Source organism: Oncorhynchus gorbuscha, linkage group LG01 (genome assembly GCF_021184085.1).
Source record: "Oncorhynchus gorbuscha isolate QuinsamMale2020 ecotype Even-year linkage group LG01, OgorEven_v1.0, whole genome shotgun sequence".
Lineage (NCBI taxonomy): Eukaryota > Metazoa > Chordata > Actinopteri > Salmoniformes > Salmonidae > Oncorhynchus > Oncorhynchus gorbuscha.
Window position 1 is genome coordinate 14,296,973 of NC_060173.1, and position 23,608 is coordinate 14,320,580.

Consider the following 23,608-nt stretch of genomic DNA (forward strand, 5'->3'; position numbering starts at 1 on the left):
TGCTGATGTAAAATGGGCTTTAGAAATGGATGTGATTGACTGAAACAACAGATATACCATAACAAGGCATTTTGTGTGAAAAGAAAAACTGCTGAAGGTTTTGAACCATGCCTCCACCTCCACCTTTAGTATTTCAACAGAATATTGGTTTCATGTATGCAAACATTTATCATTTTATTGCATTGCAAAGATTTGTTGAAATTGATGATGCTCTTGATTACGGAAAGATATTTGTCACAAAGCTACACTTGCTAAAAGATCAACATTGTATGAAAAGGGAGAGGACAAGGTGATTCTTCAAAATCGTCTCGGAATTGTTATGACAGTAGTCCTTATCTCATTTTGAGAATTTACTTTATAAGTATTTTTTTTCAAAATTACAGGGTATATTTGATTAATTGCATATTACTGAACATTTTACAGACGGTGACTTTAAGTTACCATCGCCCATTGGTACCACACAGAGTAAAATGTATTTGTTTCTATATTACAGGAACATTCTAAGAGAAGATGCATTAGCGGCTGAGAGCACAACATAGGGGAAAGAGAGAATGTACTGGAGAGCCTAGCTCCAGGGGGGGTTGTTGTTTGCTGGTGTAAAGCAGAGAGAGAGTGCCAAACACAGACCAATTTACTGGGGTAAAATTGTGCTGTGGTGGAAAAAAGGGAAAGATCAGGTCCACCCTATTTTTCACAATCCGATCTGAGCTGTTAGAGAAGATGGGTGAAAACAAACATTGTTCTCCTGCCAGTGGTTCTGATGGAACATACAGCACCAGGGAAATAGCACAGCTCGCTCCAACACTTCAACACCACACTAGCCTAGATAGGAGGGATTGAAGCAGCACTGACAAAAGTAAAGCCCTGACACAATGGATATTTGTGGAAATATTTACCATCATAATGCTTATAGGGTAACATGGAAAGGATAACTTTGGAAAGAGGTGAATGGAGCTACAGTACTTACTGATAGCAAGAACATGTGGTGCAATGCTATGTTCCTGGGGCAAAAACTGTCTGCAGGGGTGTTATTTATTAAGCAACACTGTTCAAGGCCAGAGAACATAGAGGCTGCTTTCGATGTGGAAAGAAACTGAGAAAAATATACAGAAAAATAAATAACATCATGAGTGAAATAACCAACAGACCATTCCTATATACTCACACCCATAAAAACGGGTCACACCCATAAAAGAGGTCAGTCAGACAATCCTTAAAAACATGGATTGTGATGATTTCCATAACTGTATAATTCAATAAAGGTACCTTCAAATATAAAAAATTCTAGATCAAAATATGAATGAATACATACAGTATACTATAAAATGAATAAATAAATGATAAAATAAATGCAATAATGTGAAAATAAATACATAAATAAGTACATAAATAAATACACTGTCAAATGAATTACTAAACCAACTGTTGTCTAAACCAACTGTTTGTGTATTGTCCTCATTGACTGGGAGGTTGTGTAGTCCACAGACTTATACTCCTAATAATCAGCCATTCTTTCTGACTGGCAGTCGCCACAATACGAACACACTCAATGTCAAAGGCAATCTTGTGGTCCACGTCTTGAACCTCAATGTTGCCATATTTAAACTCCCCTAACGTGATGTAGGAAGAACACTGCCTTCCTCTCTTTGTCCCCACCAGCTTCTCTCCTACTTCCAGAGCTCCATGGTGCAGGATGTCGTTCTGACGATCGTCCGTTCCTGTCACGATTTTTATCTTGCTTATTTTAGTTGATTTGTTGAAGACTATAACAAAGAAGTCTCCGGTAGAAGGGGGTTTCCCCCAAAAGTATTCGTCCACACTGCTATAAGCCTTGGTGGCATCATAGTTTTCAAATACATGAATGTTTGTATACAGGCTAGCAGGAGGGTTGTCAGGGATATCAATGGAGTCTTCTTCAAAGTCATCATCCTTCAACTTGTTCTCTGCCCCTTTATATGAGGAGTAGTAGCCCATGTGCTGGAACAAGGAGGGCTTGAAGCGGATCACGTCTTTCTGGGCAAGCAGGTCCCGGAAGTGAATGAGGAGCCAGTCACAGGGCATCTCCTGGTAGAACATGAGCAAGAAGTGGGCCAGGCGTGGCAGGTCTCTTGAGTGGTAGAGCTTCCCTATGTAGCCAAGCTTGGAGAACTCCAGCATCACCCAGTAGGAGCCTTCCCTGGAGGTGACCACCTTCTTCAGGGATGTCAGAAAGTTCCGTGAGCAGCGCACATCATCCTCCAGCATCATGTAGAAATCAGAGAGGTTGGTGCAGAAGTTGAGGAGAAAGGCATAGTCCACGTTCTGTTTGGAGCGGAATCGTACCCTGTCCTCTGGGTCATTGTAGTTCCTTTTTAGCCCATCCAGTGATGGATAGTACTCCTCAGGGGCATGGATCACCAGGAGATGCCCAGCAATGATGTGGTGGGCAAACTTCCTGGAGATGTCCTGCACCAGGTTTTCACACCAGGCCAGGTCAAAGTCTGCCAGGTGGACCACCACCACAATCTCTTTCAGCTCCTCATAACTGGACTGGTCAAAAATAGATTTGATCGTCTCCATGAGGTAATTTCCTCTTTTTCTTTTCACGGATGACAATCCAATTGTAAGATATTCTGTAAACAGAAAAGTATATTTTATTAAAGCGTACATTGAAAATAAAATTTGTGGAATAACAAAGATGAAGGTGATCAAGATAAAACAACATGTAATGACAGTCAAAGATACAATTACTCTTTCGGGGCAGTGGGTTCCCAGCGAGGTAACGATATGTGACGTTTATGGTTCCAGAGAAATTAGTGAGGTCTCTGAAGGTGTGAACATATCTCTCAGTGTTTGAAGGATGCATTGATGTCTCTCTCAGTGGTCTTTTATCCTCCTCCTGCAACACACAACAAAGACAACAGATCAGATGAGACGACTTCATATAGTGAATGCCAGACAAACCAGTGTCTCATCTCATCTAAGCTGCAGACAAACACACACAGCAAAGTCAACTAATTTCCTTGACATGTCTCACATTCGTCTGTAAATAATACAGAGGAGAAATAACACACTTTGATTTTAAACTCCTCAAGAATATCCTGTATAAAAGAAAAAGAAGGGTTAGCCAACCGATAAGAAATGTGGATGCGTCATACTGATTTCAAAGATTTCTAAAACCATTCAGGCATTTTTCATTGCCATGGAAATGGTCTTTGTGAGAGCACAATATCATTGAAGATATGCGAAACTCCTCAATAATTTAAATAACAAATACATATAATGTGTTATGATTACCAAGATTTGATGGCATCATGAATAAAAAATAAATCATCGGCTTTGGGTCCACATCATGAAAATTTAAATATGTTTCCTTTTGAAAACAAGTAATTATAAAAGGGACAACATGGTTAAATACTAAAGTGAACTTGTGGGTGAAAATGATGTTGTTTGATTAAGGAGAGGAGAGAGTTCTGTCAGATGTTTTAATAGCCCAAAAACTGATCTAGTTTTGAATCCATATTTTATGCCATCTGCTGTGAGGATCCTACATCACCCAGGAATCTGCAGGCCTCAATCCCAAAATAATGCAATAGAGAGGCACCCTCTAAATAGTAGTTATTATATTGTGGCTATTACTTAAAAAAAAACTTTATTTGGGATCGGAGCCTGGAGGTAGACTAAGCCTGCCTTTAAACTTTAGACATCTGACCGTTAAAAAGATTGTGTGAACTTGCCCTTTATGACTCAACTAACAAATATAGAAGAAGACTCACCAGGACGTATCCATCCTCCATGTACAGGTTGAGGAAGAGGAGACAGGTGATCAGGACCCCCAGAAAGGGGATGGTGGAGCGTTTACGGAAACACCTCATCTTGTCCAGGGACTTCCACACCAGCCTCATGATGGAGACACTCACTGGGATCTGCAGGGAAACACAGGGGGAACGGCACATTAGCAAGCCAGTAGAAAAACATTGAATTGGAACATACAGTGGGGCAAAAAAGTATTTAGTCAGCCACTAATTGTGCAAGTTCTCCCACTTAAAAACGATGAGAGAGGCCTGTAATTTTCATCATAGGTACACTTCAACTATGACAGACAAAATGAGAAAAAAAAAACAGAAAATCACAATGTAGGATTTTTAATGAATTTATTTGCAAATTATGGTGGAAAATAAGTATTTGGTCAATAAAAAAGTTTATCTCAATACTTTGTTATATACCCTTTGTTGGCAATGACAGAGGTCAAACGTTTTCTGTAAGTCTTCACAAGGTTTTCACACACTGTTGCTGGTATTTTGGCCCATTCCTCTAGAGCAGTTTTGGGGCTGTTGCTGGGCAACACAGACTTTCAACTCCCTCCAAAGAGTTTCTATGGGGTTGAGATCTGGAGACCGGCTAGGCCACTCCAGGACCTTGAAATGCTTCTTACGAAGCCACTCCTTCATTGCCCGGGCGGTGTGTTTGGTATAATTGTCATGCTGAAAGACCCAGCCACGTTTCATCTTCAATGCCCTTGCTGATGGAAGGAGGTTTTCACTCAAAATCTCACGATACATGGCCCCATTCATTCTTTACACGGATCAGTCGTCCTGGTTCCTTTGCAGAAAAACAGCCTCAAAGCATGATGTTTCCACCCCCGTGCTTCACAGTAGGTATGGTGTTATTTGGATGCAACTCAGCATTCTTTGTCCTCCAAACACGACGAGTTGAGTTTTTACCAAAAAGTTGTATATTGGATTCATCTGACCATATGACATTCTCACAATCTTCTTCTGGATCATCCAAATGCTCTCTAGCAAACTTCAGACGGGCCTGGACATGTACTGGCTTAAGCAGGGGGACACGTCTGGCACTGCAGGATTTGAGTCCCTGGCGGTGTGGTGTGTTACCGATGATAGGCTTTGTTACTTTGGTCCCAGCTCTCTGCAGGTCATTAACTAGGTCCCCCCGTGTGGTTCTGGGATTTTTGCTCACCGTTCTTGTGATCATTTTGACCCCACGGGGTGAGATCTTGCGTAGAGCCCCAGATCGAGGGAGATTATCAGTGGTGTTGTATGTCTTCCATTTCCTAATATTTGCTCCCACAGTTGATTTCTTCAAACCAAGCTGCTTACCTATTGCAGATTCAGTCTTCCCAGCCTGGTGCAGGTCTACAATTTTGTTTCTGGTGTCCTTTGACAGCTCTTTGGTCTTGGCTATAGTGGAGTTTGGAGTGTGACTGTTTGAGGTTGTGAACAGGTGTCTTTTATACTGATAACAAGTTCAAACAGGTGCCCTTAATAAAGGTAACAAGTGGAGGACAGAGGAGCCTCTTAAAGAAGAAGTTACAGGTCTTTGAGAGCCAGAAATCTTGCTTGTTTGTAGGTGACCAAATACTTATTTTCCACCATAATTTGCAAATAAATTCATTAAAAAATCCTACAAAGTGATTTTCTGGATTTTTTTCCTAATTTTGTCTGTCATAGTTGAAGTGTACCTATGATGAATATTACAGGCCTCTCTCATCTTTTTAAGTGGGAGAACTTGCACAACTGGTGGCTGACTAAAATGCTTTTTTGTCCCACTGCATAGTTTATGAGACTGGGTTGGTCTACAGACTGCCATCAGATGAAGTGGTTATAAATAATTTCCTGTTTTTCAAGCATCACTTGTTGTACTGGAATCACGTTAGTACAACTCTTCCTGGACATAGTGCATAGTGGGAAAAAAACTATTTTCAAAATAACATGGCACTGGCAAACAACTGACATAAATATTCTCGTGGAATACAACTAGTACCACCAGAAATGGATCAAAGAATACGAAGAGTGACATAAAAATACATATTTTTTTTCTAGAACGCAATTAGGCGTCAGCAAGCTCTTTTGTGACACTGCTACAAAGCCCCAGAGATGCCTAATGGAATACAAACTAGCTGTAAGCTTGGTTCAATGACCACACACACATCAATCATGAACACCGGGAGCCTGGATCACCTGGGAATAGGGCTGGTCAATAGATTTCTGTTTGGGGTCTAAAACTGACGCTAACATCCTGTCTCTTTGAAGGCTATTTATTCAATCATGACTGGTATTGGTTGTGTGTAATTAGACACTCTTGATGCTTTTGCAATTTTGCATAATTATGGCTTATAGAGTTGAAAACACTTTAACAGACAACTCTCCTTTAATTTCTACATCTGTATATCTCCACGTCCTCTAGTAGCCAAGGTATACAGTATAAAAAGGTATAAAAAGGTATTGAACAAATCATTGATAAAAGAATAGGTATAGATGGAACCTTGGTTCTAATCATTATGATGGTAGCCTAAAGAAACACCTGCCTAATGCATCAATTAGTGGCCAAGAGTTCTAATAATAGTAATAATATCATCTTGAGCCAAACAAGTAGCTCTCTTCAGCTACACTGACAGCTTGTGACATCCAAATCTCTCTCTCAAATAGTAGCCTACACTGCCACACAGCCATTAAAATCCAAACTCAGTCAGTGCAATTTACTGCAGGGCTGGCCGACCCTGGTTGTTGAAAAGACCACAAAGTGGCAGGTTTTAGCTGATGTGGGCTAGAGTGAGAACAGGCCGGATAATTACAGATGTAGGATCTTCATTTGACCTATATTATCACAGCTAAATAATCCTGCAGCAAGAGGATTTGAACGTTTAGTCCATAATGTTAGGCTATTAGCTAACTAAAAGTAGTCTAGAGGAAAATGACATACTGTTAATATAATTGGTTTTCAGTGAATCTATGTAAATCACAAAGGTCATCTGCATTTTCTGTGGTGCAGGGACATTCTCAGCAACAAAAAGAGTGATCACGTTAAGATCCTACATCTGTATGTCCTTCCAAAGGTACCTCTGTAGTGTGGTTGACTAACATCAGACAAAAAGCTGCAGTGGTGACTTCACTCCACAGCAGCAGCACAGTGGACACAACACCACCACCTGACAAAATAGTTCCTGAGTCACCTCTGTCAGCTCTTCCTGTCAAAAGCCAACAGCCACAGCAAAATGTGTCACTGGCAACCTTTTTCAGCCGCTTTTTTAAACTACATTCCTGGAAAAGAAGGAAAGTACAACAGGAGAGAGGTTGGAAGAAAGAAAAGGATCTTGAAATACACAAAATAAATGTTAGCTGGGCCACTGCAGACGAAATACTACAATTACACAACTGGGCAATTGTAGAATTCTCTGCTTCATGCTGGGTGGTTGGTATTCTGTCTCTCACACATGAGTGCTGGATTTGGTGTCCTGATAATGCAGGTTGGATTAGCACTTTGTACTGGCTGCTTGCCTGCATCCTGAATGGCACCCTATTCGAGTACTAGTCAAAAGTAGGGCCATGGTCAAAAAGTAGTGCTCTTAAAAGGGAATAGGGTGACATTTGGGATGCATATCTTGTTTCAATAATTCAGTCTATCTGGGCTCGGGCTTGATAGAGGAAGCTGTGGCCTAAACCTGCCAAAGGCACAGCTGCAGGTACCTACTTCACTCTCTACACTCTTATTACACACTCAAAGAGCTGCTGTGGCAAGGATGTGCCCGAAATCTGCACTGCTTTCCCCAAAAGGAATGGCTTTTGATATGCAATATGCATATCCTGTACCAAAATCAAATCAAGTTTTTGAGGGTATGTGTCTATAAGTGTAACGGACTGTCTCTAAAATATGAATGTGCGAGTGCATGCGTGCATGTGTTGACTATCATGAGTCCAGAGGAGCTTAGTCTGTGGTTTGGAGAGAAAGGGGTAAGTGTATTTTAATGGGCTGTCATAATGGCAGTCAATCACTTCCTCAGCCATCCGACCTCCTTGCTGTAACATTGCAGCAGGATAGTGATAAAGAGCCATTGTACTTCGAACTGAACGAAAGAAACCGCACCACTGCCACTCATTGATAGAATACTACTTATGATATGATAACCGTACACAACACGCTGTAGTAGTCTCTCACATCCGTTGGAAATGGTTTGATAGCTATCTATGAAAGACTGCTACCTGTCACAGTCTGTAAGGGAAATTGATCTGAAGAGTGAGGAAAGTAACAAGTAGTTAAAGGGAGTTGAGTTGAGCACTGTAAGTACAAAACTCAAGTCAAATTCCACCATTTCCACTAATGCCTCTCAAGGCTCGACTCCTCTGTAGCTTACCCCACTGAAATAACATTATATTATATTGAATATTATATATTCAAGATACCACCCCAGAGAATTGTTACACTGTCAAAGCAAAAGTGAAATATCTCTGAAACCAGGAATTTGACAAGCTCTGGCAATAAAATAATCAAGAAAACCAAGCTTTTCAATGTGTTTGTGTACAGTATTATCTACATAATGAATTAATTCCTTTAGCAGGCTACTGGCAGCAGGGCACTGAGGAAGACGGAATAATGAAGTAAAGATTTTGTAGTGAAGAGCTCTCCTCTGGGAGTATGAGGTGGGAACAACCTTGGAGTCGCAATGTGATATTCAGACGTCCAAATAAACCCTTAACAAACACTTTTCTTTCGAGTCTAAGTCACTTTAAACTCCGCGATTTAGTGACACTTAAACATTTTTAAAACTAGGCGAGCCTCGTGTAATGGGAAAACCCAGATGGAAAACACATTGTGAATGAGAAAAGGGGAAAATATGAATAAAATGGGCAGCAGAAAGCTATTCTCCCACATTTGATGTTGTTATCTGTTTGACATTATTTCCCCTGGGTATCCTGCACCTCACAGATATACAGCTCTGCACAAATAATCAATTAAGCCTGCAGATTTGCAGGGGTTCAGCAGTTGCTTTGTGTCAGGCCTTCAGCCACTTTCAATGGATTTTCTTTCTCCCACAAAAGAGGGAAATACCGGAGGCTGGTGTTGATAACAAAATTGTAGCAAAGCGCGGAATAATAAATCCCTTCATTATGATTTCTTTTTATTTTTAGCAAAGAATTCAAATTGACCAAACAGTTGACCAATTACCACATTCTTATGGAATTTGTCACACAAAGAGAATCTATCATCTACAAAGACTTTGTCAGATATCGACCTCTTTTTCGAAAGATGCTGAATTATCAACATAGGCAGCACACCGAAAGGGATTACTATTGGTGCACTATCACTCTTTGGAGCAATAAATTAAAAAGTTGAAAGCAATTTCATCATGCAATCCATAGATATTACCATACACCCGAACAAGGCTACAACTATCAAGGCTGGAACATTGTCAATCATGTTCCCCAACCTGACAAGATACAGCTCCTCTTCCATCTTGTATTCCACTAACTCCTATTCTAACTTCTACTGAAACTACATGACACACCCACATTGATTCTGCGCCCCTCTTGTTTGCTGCTCAGTCTGTCGGCATCGTGACTGTGTGCTCACTTAGCTGCCAACACCTTATCAGATCTGATCATCTTCATCGGGTCCAGACGCTGTGTTCTACCAGTAACCGGTACCGACAAGCTGGCTGGCTGTGTGGAACTCCAGAGGCTCATCGGTGCCAAGGTCCAAACAGATGTACACACACTCCCCTCCTGCTCCAGGCCTGTCACCGCTGTCAGCAGCCTGATCGCACAGACTCTAACGGGAGGTTGTGTGTGAGATTCCCCCCAAGACACACTGTGTGTGTGTGTGTTTCCCCCCAGACATGCTGTCCAAGCTGGCCCTCGCTGCCACCACTGCCCCATGGGAGCCAGAGCCAGCCCGTTGACAACTGCAACTCCAGCTGTTCTCCCATAAGGGCTTGGTGGTGCACCTCACAAACAGGAAATCAGAAACATTCCTCATACCAATGCCTTCCTGCCTGCATATCTATTAACATTTTAGTCGTTTAGCAGACGCTCTTATCCAGAAGGACTTTTGTTAGTGACTGCATAGACCTACATTTGAATACTCTCTAAGCCTCCCTCTGTCTGGCAGAAGTCCATAGTGTTATGGATTCTTCCAACTCAACACCATTACCTATTTTTGTTGACTTCTACGAAGCTAAGCTTTGTTCTAAGTCCAGCCGCAGTTTGGATCCACATACAGTCCTAAAACTCATTGCCATTTATTACCATCCAAGCTTTTTATGCAAGGACCAGAGCAGGTGACACAGGTGGGGTAGCTTCTGGGATTTTTTTTTTTGAACAATATTGAACATGTCGCCCATTGATGCTAGCTTCAGCGCAATCAGGCTTCAAAACACTTGGAACAAATGGTAGTTCTCTGGCTGCAGTACCAGCAGCTCGGTGTTAACCATGATTGAAATGGAATCGTAAAAGGGTTCTTTAAGATTGGAATGGTCCGTACAGTGAGTACAGTGATCTGTTGACATACATTTGTAACATCACAGCGGCCAGTTGAAAGAGGATATGAGTTCCACTGTAATGACAGGGTCTGATCAGACCGAGGAGCAACACCCTCAAAGTGTCTCTGTGATGGGGGTAAAGGCAATGAATTGGGTGCCGGGCTACTTCCACAGTGTTATCTGGGTATTTACCTTTAAGGTCAGAAGGAAACATGAAAGGCTTTGTGGTTCCATCAGTGGCGAGCATAATGAGGACGGGAGGCGGGAGAAATGATTCATGTGTAAGCGAGCCTCTCCCAGGCCCTTCTCAGCAGTTTGCTCTTTGACCCAGATTAGCACTCCGCCAGAGGCCCGCTGGGGAGGGCTGGAGATGGAGGGCCGCGATACGGCTGGCTCATTTCCACTCGAAAACACACTGGACATGTTGTACTAGACACATAAACGCACATATGAATGCACACACACACACACACACACACACACACACACACACACACACACACACACACACACACACACACACACACACACACACACACACACACACACACACACACACACACACACACACACACACACACACACACACACACACACACACACACACACACACACACACACACACACACACACACACACACACACACACACACGCACATGCACACGCACAGGCACACACGGTTTCAGTTAGAACACTATCTTTGGTGTCATTAAAATGTGTTACTGCTAGACACAGACTGTGAGACACATGATGCCACAGCATTACAGTACCACATGGTTATGTAACATATTCTGAAGTTATTATCAAGTGTCAAAATAATTCTGTTAATTTATCACCACGGACAGGCCACATTCAGCCCATGGCTGACCTGCGCGTTGAGTAGTCCTGCTGCTGCATACTGACTATCCCTCCTTGCCCTTTGTGTATGACGTCACATGTCATAAACATATGCTGCAGCATTAATCCAGAACCAGAGGCCTCACGTGTATATCTTCTCTCTTCTCCTTCCTCTCTTCTCCTCAGACAACTGTCAGCAGCTCGTCCACTCTATCTATAAAAGGACTGGACAGAGGCTGCTCTGGGCGATAGAAAAAAAGCCATTGAGGACAGGAGAGAAAAAAAAGAGGAGAGGAGAGAAGAGAATTCTCTCTGTCTGTCAGTTTTGGAGAAGGGAGTCGGAAGGTAGACAGGGGGACTTGGCTCTGCCTTAAAAGCTCTTAAAAAGCCAAGGTCACCTCCTGGTCAAATCTGTGAAATGAGAAAATGGCTGAAGGGGCAAGGGGCCCGTGGCAGATAACATGAGAATGCACTATCTCCTCCCCACACATTTAGTGCAGGGCATTGGCAGGCTTTTCAAAGGGCTCTGTCTCTCTGTGGTTTTGAAATGAGGACCACAGAAAGATACAATAAGATGGCCCAGTTTCCCCACCAATCTGACAACAGAAAACAGAACAGAAGAAGTAGTGCTCTTAGGAAATGAGCCTCTGGGATTAGGAAAGTAACCACAGAGATGAATAGTGTTCATATCATTGGGGTTTAGAACAAGGAGGAAAGTGATGTAACAAATCCCCAGTACTGTACAAGTGAGGAGCAGATACGGAATAACTTCACCATTCCATTATACTGTACATAAAAACAATTCTACATCATTTTCTATATATATATAGAATATATAATATATTAATATTATTATATTATTTTCTACATTTTCCTTTTTGTACGTTACTAGCAAACCCCTAAAACACCTCACTGAAAGTAATGCCCAACAATCAAACTATTGAGACTCCAAAAACCATGATATAAAACTGCTTTACACAGCTAAGTGAGATGCAGTAGCCTACCTTAGTGAACAATACATGTCTAAGTGAGATGCAGTAGCCTACCTTAGTGAACAATACATGTCTAAATGAGATGCAGTAGCCTACCTTAGTGAACAATACATGTCTACGTGAGATGCAGTAGCCTACCTTAGTGAACAATACATGTCTGTTATTCCATGTTGACTAAAGCATCCTAAACAGCAGTATCCTCTGTCAGCAGCTGTCTCAGCAGGACACTGTATTCTACTGTACATCTTCCCTCATGACTGATGAAGAGTATCCTATAACCCTGCATCCAGCATCCACCCAATCTCCCCAGTCTTCCCTTCAGCATTCATATTTGATGAGGAATGTGTGCGCTGGACCAATCACTAAAAGTCATTTATCTCCAATAATCCTGACCAGGCAAACAACCCTGCTGTAGTCGAGACCTTGTTTTTACTGCCTTATCAGGGATTTTTTCTAGCATGAGATTCTTTAAAACATTTTTAACATGTTGCAAGCTAGTAATTCTTAGTTTTCAAATAGGCAGGTTCTACTTAATAAACCATTCTAAGTGGGCACTATAAAATACTGTGTTACATTTTTTTCTCCCCAAAATTCTGTTTTGGGGGTTTTAGTTTCTCTGCTTTCATTGTTTTCAGTACTGCTTTATTTTGTAAATGACAAGTTTATAACAATAACAACAAGCTAATGAGTCTGTTTTTGTCTGTCTGGCTCCCTGTGTCCTATGGGATGTGCTGCGTTCATTAATGGGCTATTTTCAGACCTAATGTCTCCAGTCTTACTTACTCAACTATAGTGTGGTTCTAACACTTCTGAGTCATCCACCAAACATGAGTGGCCATTATGCGGAACTTGACTTACTTCTAAAAAATATGCTAAATATTTAGCCTAATATCTGATAACATGAATGACTAAACTGTAAGTGATAGGCCTATACCACCAAAACTGAGTATATAATAATATGTTCATATAATGAGATGTTTGATGAAATATTTTTTTACAATCAGTAATGGATGTTTAGTCTCATAATCAGACAGAATTAAATGAGGCACTAAACGGCCTGTAACGCAATTACACTTTAATTAACGACTGGTTTACTGTTCACTGACATTTATGCTCAGAGCAAAGACTAACTGCTTTTCTACTCTGGTGACTTTGGCTAATTTTCCATGTCTGATTCCCCTTGTCACCCCATAGAAAATTGACTATAGTCATGTTTGGTGACTCCAAATGTCACCAATAATCAGAATAGGTAATGATATGTCATGTCGTTGCACATAAAAATATGACCCAGTCACAAGAGACAAAAAAATTCCAAAATACAACGACATACATGAACGAGCCATGGTTGAGGTTTTACTGTCACGACTTCCGCCGAAGTCGGCCCTTCTCCTTGTTCGGTGGTGTTCGGCGGACGATGTCACCGGCTATCTAGTCACTGCCGATCCATTTTTCTGTTTCGTTTTGGTTTGTCTGATTACACACACAGCCTGTTTTACATTCCCTCATTACATTCCCTATTTAACCATCTGACATACATTCCTGTTCTGTCCGTGATTGTTGATGTCGTTAGTGGTTGTGTTTGTGTTTGAGTTATGTTGTATGTTCCTATTTGGAATTTTGCTTTATACTCAGTTGGATTCCTCTATACATGTGTCCTGCGCCTGACTCCGCTTTCACTCTGCACCCAATCGCTGACATTTACATTCAAGTGATGTACTGTATACAGTGAGTATGTAATTAATGACGTGTAATGTCATTGTGCTTGAACAGACGACCACATACTCTAGTTAAGACGGCCGTTTTCTTTACCTCCAAATGCTATATGCATCATACTCAACTATGCTGTGTTTGTATTTCGGTACATACATGTATATTGCTGTCAGTCTCTGCTTCTAACAAAGCAAGCCCTTTAACATTGAAGTATTTCTGCAAGGCTCAGGTAAAACACTATACAATTCGTATTTTAATGCATAAAGAAAACTTTTTGTTTTGTTCAACCTTAAGGCATGCTCTCAACCTGGTTCAACCTGTGTCTGAAATGGCACCCTATTCCCTATAAAGTGCACCACTTTTGACCAGGTCCCATAGGGCACATGGTCAGAAGTAGTACACTATGTAAGGAATAGGATGTCATTTGGAACACAAACCTGGTATCTCGCTGATGTAGCAATATACACATTCTTACATACTGGAGTATAGGTCTTAAAAATAACTTTGTTTTTTCAAAACTTTGCTAGTAGCCCTCACAGGAACTTATGCATACTGTAAACTATCCCTGAACTTGGTGAAATATCAAATTCGAGGCTAGTGAAAGCATTCCTGCTTTTATTATTGATGTCCAGAAAGAGGATGAGGTAACTTGAAATATTCTTATATGACTTCAAAGTCCTACTGTTGAGTCCTATACAGAAACATACCAACAGTACACGCATGCACCACATACACCAAAAAGAGTGTAGCCTACATGCCCTCTCGTCTTGCTGCCCTCTCGTCTTGCTGCCCTCTCGTCTTGATGCCCTCTCGTCTTTCTGCCCTCTCGTCTTGCTGCTCTCTCGTCTTGCTGCACTAATGTCTTGCCCATGCATTTTTTAGATACAATAAAGTTGAATTATAACACACAAAAAATAAAATGAAAAGAACTAGGAGAGGACACAAATTATGAAATCCACAAAAAAGGCATATGCCCCATTTTAAAACGTCTCACGTATTCCATTCAGATACAGTAACTAACTGGTCCCATTTGCCTCAGGGGCAGAAGCTCATGTGTTTAGAATTCAGCGTGTGCCTGGTACTGCCAGTACACCAGCCGAGGTCCACCTTTGGCTCATTTCCTAACAATTTCCAAGCTTCCTCTAAAATGAATATGAATATGCATCATTGTTGCGCAATGAATCCATTTGCAAGACAGAATGATAATGAAGAAAAAGTGCTTTCAAAAAAGCCAATTAATCTTATGTAAAACGGCTGCTCAATGCGGCTAATGAGATGCCATTTTAATAAGCGGGTGTGTTGTACAACAAAGCCATTTGGTAAACACTATTGTTCATTTGTTTGATGACATGCAGGCAACATAACAGATTTGGGTTTATTAAAAAATAGCAATCAATGTTTTATCTGAGGGAGAAGAAATAACCCTCACCTACAGGGAAATGTCTCTACTTATAGAAGCTACTCCAGACAAGCTAAATCAAATAGTGAATGTATTTAAAAGAAAACAAAAAGTATTTGAACCCAGGTTTCCCACATGAAAAATACAGTGCCTTGCGAAAGTATTCGCCCCCTTGAACTTTGCGAACTTTTGCCACATTTCAGGCTTCAAACATAAAGATATAAAACTGTATTTTTTGTGAAGAATCAACAACAAGTGGGACACAATCATGAAGTGGAACAACATTTATTGGATATTTCAAACTTTTTAAACAAATCAAAAACTGAAAAATTGGGCGTGCAAAATTATTCATCCCCCTTAAGTTAATACTTTGTAGCGCCACCTTTTGCTGCGATGACAGCTGTAAGTCGCTTGGGGTATGTCTCTATCAGTTTTGCACATCGAGAGACTGAAATTTTTTCCCATTCCTCCTTGCAAAACAGCTCGAGCTCAGTGAGGTTGGATGGAGAGCATTTGTGAACAGCAGTTTTCAGTTCTTTCCACAGATTCTCGATTGGATTCAGGTCTGGACCTTGACTTGGCCATTCTAACACCTGGATATGTTTATTTTTTAACCATTCCATTGTAGATTTTGCTTTATGTTTTGGATCATTGTCTTGTTGGAAGACAAATCTCTGTCCCAGTCTCAGGTCTTTTGCAGACTCCATCAGGTTTTCTTCCAGAATGGTCCTGTATTTGGCTCCATCCATCTTCCCATCAATTTTAACAATCTTCCCTGTCCCTGCTGAAGAAAAGCAGGCCCAAACCATGATGCTGCCACCACCATGTCTGACAGTGGGGATGGTGTGTTCAGGGTGATGAGCTGTGTTGCTTTTACGCCAAACATAACGTTTTGCATTGTTGCCAAAAAGTTCAATTTTGGTTTCATCTGACCAGAGCACCTTCTTCCACATGTTTGGTGTGTCTCCCAGGTGGCTTGTGGCAAACTTTAAACAACACTTTTTATGGATATCTTTAAGAAATGGCTTTCTTCTTGCCACTCCATAAAGGCCAGATTTGTGCAATATACGACTGATTGTTGTCCTATGGACAGAGTCTCCCACCTCAGCTGTAGATCTCTGCAGTTCATCCAGAGTGATCATGGGCCTATTGGCTGCATCTCTGATCAGTCTTCTCCTTGTATGAGCTGAAAGTTTAGAGGGACGGCCAGGTCTTGGTAGATTTGCAGTGGTCTGATACTCCTTCCATTTCAATATTATCGCTTGCACAGTGCTCCTTGGGATGTTTAAAGCTTGGGAAATCTTTTTGTACCCAAATCCGGCTTTAAACTTCTTCACAACAGTATCTCGGACCTGCCTGGTGTGTTCCTTGTTCTTCATGATGCTCTCTGCGCTTTTAACGGACCTCTGAGACTATCACAGTGCAGGTGCATTTATATGGAGACTTGATTACACACAGGTGGATTGTATTTATCATCATTAGTCATTTAGGTCAACATTGGATCATTCAGAGATCCTCACTGAACTTCTGGAGAGAGTTTGCTGCACTGAAAGTAAAGGGGCTGAATAATTTTGCACGCCCAATTTTTCAGTTTTTGACTTGTTTAAAAAGTTTGAAATATCCAATAAATGTCGTTCCACTTCATGATTGTGTCCCACTTGTTGTTGATTCTTCACAAAAAAATAGTTTTATATCTTTATGTTTGAAGCCTGAAATGTGGCAAAAGGTCGCAAAGTTCAAGGGGGCCGAATACTTTCGCAAGGCACTGTATCATAGTATAGTATGGTATAAATACTATAGAATTCACTATAGTGTTTTTGAGGACTAAAGTATTTACTGTATTATACTGTAGTATTTACAGTTAACTATAGTGTATTACATTTCTATAGCGCTTTTCATAGAATCTCAAAGCACTTCAAGAGCAAAAAACAAACAAGAAATATATCATGATAGGTCAACCGATAGAGGCCAAGTCTTTGAAAGCTTCATCCTCCGAAGGTGGAGAGGGTGAGTTTATGGCTTGAGCGGAGAGAGCTGGTCAGAGTATGGTAGATGATGGTGATGGAGTCTGCTGATGATCTTGTAGAGGGCAAGTCTGGGAACCAGCCTGACTCTTTTGGTCATTGGACTTCTTCTCTTCCAGTCTGTGAGGCAGCCACTTGGGTGATGCCTCAGCAGCTCTGGGCACCAGAAAGATCTCCACACAAAGTTCAGAATAGTAGCTGGTCGTCCTCATTACAAGCCCTATGCCTCAGCAGGGCTGTATTCCTCCAGCTCCCATTCCTCTCACGCTTCAGGCGACTCCTCAAATGATGTTCTCAGAAGATCAGGAATTGGCAGCCAGGTGAAATAAAAAATATGTAACTTTAGTATAAAGAACTAAAACTATAGTATAAATCAGGGCCACAACTTTCACTGGCGACGGGGGGGACGGTCAACAATGTGCTTTAGGAACATGCGGACGCTCCCGAGAGGTCGGGTAGGCTGTTTGGAGTGTTTATTCGACTCGTTAAAAAAAAGTTGTGCCCCTGGTATAAATAATGTAATAAAAAAACTGTAGTATACACTAACTGTACAAAACATTCTGAAAACCTGCTCCTTCCATGACATGGACTGACCAAGTGAATCCAGGTGAAAGCTATGATCCCTTATTGATGTCACCTAAGGCAACTCCACCACCACGGACTGCAAGACTCTTCAGAGGGGGATACGTGCAGCCGAACACAACATTGGGTGCACACTGCCTACCCTACAGGACACCTATAACACCAGGTTTCGCTGGAAGGCCAAGAAGATAACTATCGGACCACCATCTTATTACATTTGCATTCGCAACAAATAATCTGCTTAGACCCCAACAAAGGATCATCAAAAGTCGTGCTATAAATTCTCAGACAACCCAAAGATTCCTAGATGCCCTTCCAGACTCCCTCCACCTACCCAAGGACTTCAGAGTACAAAAATCGGTTAACCACCTAACTCAGGAACTCAACTTAACAGGACGTATTAACCTAGATGCAGTCGCATACTCTGAGGTGCTGACCTGTTGCATCCTCTACAACCACTGTGATTACTTTTATTTGAACCTGCTATGAACATTTGAACATCTTGGCCATGTACTGTTATAATCCCCACCCTGCACAGCCAGAAGAGGACTGGCCACTCCTCAGAGCCTGGTTCCTCTCTAGGTTTCTTCCTAGGTTCCTGCCTTTCTAGGGAGTTTTTCCTTGCCACCGTGCTTCTACATCTGCATTGCTTGCTATTTGGGGTTTTAGGCTTGGTTTCTGTATAGAACTTTGTGACATCGGCTGATGTAAAAAGGGCTTCATAAATACATTTGATTGAAAATGTGATTGAAGATCATCAGGATCCCCAGCCACCCAAGCCATACCCTGTTCTCCACGCTACAATCTACCCTTAGACCATCAGGCTGCTGAATAGCCACCACTAGTCAACTATCTGCTACCCCCTCTCCCCTGCTGCCCCCCCCCCAACATACTTTTACTCATTCATCACTGTTGCAGTTGTTAATATGTATATTATAGATCTTTTAAATAATAATTTGTACTGTTTTTATTTCACTTGGCCCCCACATGCCCTCAATGGTCATGCTGCTCCCCCTGTGGTCATTCCCCCCCAACCCCTTCAACAGTCTTTACTCTGCTTTCTACCCAATGGACATGCATTTATTCATCACAGCTACAGTTGATATTATTATACAGTGCTATTTCTATTGTTGTTTTATATTACCATTTTCATTATTTTATTTCACTTGGTCTTGGATGTTGGAGCTCGAAGCTTAAGATTTTCACTGCACCCTGCAATCACATCTGCAACCCTGTACTTCTGAATCTGTTGAATCTACTTCAATCAGTGTAGATGATGAAGGAGAGGAAACCGGTTAAATAAGGATTTTTAAGCCTTGAGACAATTAAGACATGGATTGTGCATATGTGCCTTTTAGAAACAAAAGATTTTAAGTGCCTTTAAACAGGGTATGGTAGTAGGTGCCAGGTGCACCGGTTTGAGTGTGTCAAGAACTCCAATGTTCAAAAGTTTCTGATGTATGAAGAATGGTCCACCATCCAAAGAACATCCAGCCAATTTAACTCAACTGTGGGAAGCATTGGAGTCAACATGAGCCAGCATCCCTGTGGAATGCTTTCAACACCTTGTAAATTCCATGCCCCGACGAATTGAGGCTGTTCTGAGGGCAAAAAGGGGTGCAAGTCAATATTAGGAAGGTGTTGCTAATTTTGTATACACTTAGTGTATAATGTAGTATTTACTGTGTTTTTGCAGACTGTAATATACTGTAGTATTTTCTATAGTGTTATTGTTTTATTATCTTTGACATAGAAGCAGAGGAACACTGGAGAAATACTAAAACCACAAATTTCACATAACCTGTAGGTAGGTAGAATGGTATGTAGGTAGAATGGTAGTAGGTAGAATGGTAGGTAGGTAGGTAGGTAGGACTGGGGTCTGAACAGATACAGAATATAAATTGTCTATACTTGGAATGTATGTTTCTCACTTATGGGTGGCAACAATTGGGATATGGGGGAGGAGAATGGGCAGGGTGTATGCAAATTAAATACAGTAGTATAGTATATACTATATAAAAAAACACCTGTGTTTTTGCAGACTGTAGTATTTTTGCAGACATAATATTTACTACATTGTTATTTTGCAGATAATACTGTAGTATTTACTATAGTATACTACAAAATTATATAGTAAGTACTACACATGATCGAGGGAAAATAGTGTGTAGTATAGTATTCTATTACAGTATACTACAGTTTACTATAGAATACTACAGTACTTACTACAGAATTCTCTACTAACTGTAGTATACTGTAGTAGAATACTATACTACACACTGTATTTTCCCTCGATCTTGTGTCTTACTTACTATAACATTGTGTAGTATACTGTCAAATACTAAATTATAGTTTTTTCATGTGGGTTGACTGTAGTACTACCAAAAACATAATGGACTGAGTGTATATTATGGTATGTGTCCTATGGGCGTGCTTTTATGGTGCAGTACATTTCCCAAAAGGTTAGTTCCTTACAAGCAGAGAAAGTAAAGAATGTGGTTAAACTCAGAACTACTGAACATGTCAGGCTTCAGTGGAAATTGTTGAGAGATGGATCACATTTTTAGAAGTAATCGGTAGCTTGTGAACAGCATTACTTTCAGAAGAAAACAAATCTGCTTGTTATCGACTGGTTGTTTGCCGACTGCATCTCTGCCCGATTGAATGTGTTTACTTATTCATCAAGGAAGAAGGCTGCTAGTTCTCGGACGCTGGGCCCCTGCAGTTATCCCCTTCCTGCTGCTGGACAAAAGGGGCAGACCCCATTAAATATGCATGGGGACCAGTGATTTGAGTTTAAAGTTCTCCAAGCTTTGTACCGGCCTCTTCAAATATTTATGCCCTACACTGTGTGTTCAGTCTTCAGCACATGGAGTCACTGTATACCTCTGCAGTGGGGGCTGAAGCAGTGCATCCAACTCCAGCCAAACAGAAAGGGCCACACAACCCCATTGTCTTTGGATGCCAGTTACTCTCACTAGCATGGTTTCCAGTATTGTGCCATCTCCTCATGAGGTACAGTATTTGCAGGAAGTAATTGCATGTTGAGTCTCTTGGCTTCAAACATCTCCGGCACTAGCAACCACTGACTAGCTCGAAGATAGTGTCGTTAGTGGAAACCATGCTAATGAAATGAGAGAGGGACGAGGTATGACTGATCACTTGTTCGATATATTCCTGGAACTCTAGATAGTTTGGAATTCCAGAAGAGACTAGTGGATTGAGAGGAGATGTAATGAAGGAGTATTGAGCCCATTGCATCATGTGCTACTCATAATATACATAATAAACATAGTAGATAGTTCAGGTCCATTCAAGTTTTCTCCTGGGAGGTTTAAGATTGAGATTAAGGTGAATGAGTATGGTAAAATGCAGATTGCAAGATCAAAATTGTCTGTAAGAAGCAGTGATGTAGTGGTAAAAGAAGGTGGGTATACTGTAAACTCCAGTGGGTGATTGAGATAAGACGAACAACAAGGATATAAACCAAAACATATAAAACATTTTGAATTATTGTATTGTTTGATTACACTGATTATATATTTTTAAGTTTAGGTGTTGCTTTACTTAGGTTTAATATTTTCCGGTATTCTATAAATGTTCCATCCCGAGAAGAAATCACTTTTCTCCCGGGTAACCCGGTATTTCCCACCAAAACCGGAAGTGTCTTTCAAAAACATTATAAAGCATATAAATATGTCTCGATTTGATTAGAGCTTTGATTAGCATGACATTTCAAACCTGATGCTACCTGAGCCTGATGAGTCATATATTTAATACATTTTATGAGCCCTACATTAGCCACATTTAATGAGCCCAGAGCCAAAAACCCCTAAATGATTGTGCCGTTATCCAATACATATATGATATCGGGTACAGCACATTACGCACGACAGAAAAACATAAAAGCCTATAGATGTAGCTAGCTATATGCTCTCTTGGGAAAATAAATTAAACCAGCTGAAGTAGGCTAATATTTTTACATTTACATTTACATTTAATAAATGTAATGTAATGTAAAATATTTTTTATGTGTGAACTCTATTACTGTACGTTATTGTATTATTCTGGACTATATGGAGTGAAATAGAACATGCAGAATAGAAAAGCAGAATAGAACATGCAGAATAGAAAAGCAGAATAGAACATGCAGAATAGAAAAGCAGAATAGAACATGCAGAATAGAAAAGCAGAATAGAACATGCGATTCAGGTGCAGCACATGCGACTCTACAAGGTTACAAATATAGGCTAGCGAATTGGATATTAATTTTGAAATATAATAGGTAGGCTGACGCATATATACCTTTCATAATATTCCCTTAATGTTATTAGCCTACCTCCCCTTTCTCTCGTTATTGTTGCTTCATTCCTACCTCGCTTTCAACAGTTAAATGAAATACATTTTGTTGTCCTTATCTTCATCATTCTAATGACATCGTTGAATAACGTTGGACTAGAATTAGATATAGAATGCTTTCACTTCTCTTCACAGTGATGTAATGGTTATGGGTCTGAATAAATAACTGCTGTAGCCTATAACTGCCATCGCACGTTTGCACGTGAGTTCCATTGGGCTGCTGCATTTAACATTCAGCAAAAAAAGAGCTTGCATCCCTCTTCGAATAGTCTATTGGTATAAGAAATGCTAAAAAAAATGATGTCCAACAAACTATTCTAGTCTCGCTTTCCCTGCATGGGAGGACGTTTTATGTAGAGTCCAGCGGAGCACAGGTGCTTGCGTGTTATAAGTTAGAAGCTTATTTTGCATAACAGATCATTAATAAGCTAAATAAAAGGCTAATACCGCATTGAATGTATTACCTGAAAGAGGTAGGCTAGAATTTAAATATAGGGCTATATATCGATCTAAAACAGGATTATATATTTTGGATGCGATATGAATGGAGTTGATGGAGAGAGTGCTTGCACATGCACTGATTTAAACCAACGATATTCGTGTGATAGGCTGTTTTAAAACTCTTCAGCTGCTATTAAAACAATCACAATCTTTACAATTAAAAAGCAAGGTGACCCCTGAAAGCCAGACGGTAAATTAGACACGTATTCGGGTCTTTATAATATTGTATCATCCCATCGGAAAACAAAACCCAAGATGATGTCTCCTTTATAACATCTGTCCATCTCCTAGACATCTGTCCATCTCCTAGACATCTGTCCATCTCCTAGAGAACTAGTCAATACTAAAGTGAGATGTTGTGCATTTTCTCATACATCTCAATTGTCACTCCTGAGAAGTAGACATGGATCTGTGTCAGAGTTATCACTGTATGAGTTCTCTGAACTCTCTCACACCTGTCTCTTTTCTCAGTCTCAGCTACTATATACATGAGAGTAGTACAATAACTTAAATGAGTCTCAATGTGATACAATCAATTAGATGCTCTATCTCAAACATGTCTTGGTGGTATTTACACATTGTAATATTAGACCTACCTCACTATTTTTAAAATATTACATCCATTATTTTACCAGGTAAGATGACTGAGAACACGTTCTCATTTGCAGCAGGGAGAGGAGGGGGATGAATGAGCCAAATGTAAACTGGGGATTATTAGGTGACTGTGATGGTTTTTGAGGGCCAGATTGGGAATTTAACACCCCTACTCTTACAATAAGTGCCAAGAGATCTTTAATGACCTCAGAGAGTCAGGACACCCGTTTAACATCCCATCCAAAAGAAAGCACCCTACACAGAGCAGTGCCCTGGGGTATTGTTTTAGACCAGAGGAAAGAGTGCCTCCTACTGGTCCTTCAACACCACTTCCAGCAGCATCTGGTCTCCCAT

General features: G+C 40.7%; 1 protein-coding gene across 4 annotated transcripts in view; it reads right to left on the reverse strand.

Annotated features, from left to right (window-relative positions):
- Window positions 1–1,014: 1,014 nt before the first annotated feature.
- The window catches only part of LOC124033449 (alpha-1,3-mannosyl-glycoprotein 4-beta-N-acetylglucosaminyltransferase C-like), a 187,228-nt gene continuing 164,634 nt past the window's right edge, over window positions 1,015–23,608 (reverse strand). For 3 of the 4 annotated variants that reach the window (XM_046345483.1, XM_046345488.1, XM_046345497.1), the window contains 3 exons: window positions 3,756–3,905; window positions 2,731–2,878; window positions 1,015–2,612 (listed from right to left, as the gene is read on the reverse strand). In XM_046345483.1, the coding sequence (XP_046201439.1) occupies window positions 1,456–2,612; window positions 2,731–2,878; window positions 3,756–3,884 (1,434 nt within the window). In that variant the 5' untranslated portion in view covers window positions 3,885–3,905 and the 3' untranslated portion in view covers window positions 1,015–1,455. Of the gene's footprint in view, window positions 2,613–2,730; window positions 2,879–3,755; window positions 3,906–12,223; window positions 12,418–23,608 lie in introns of those variants that run through there. The other variant, XM_046345492.1, reaches the window with a different exon arrangement.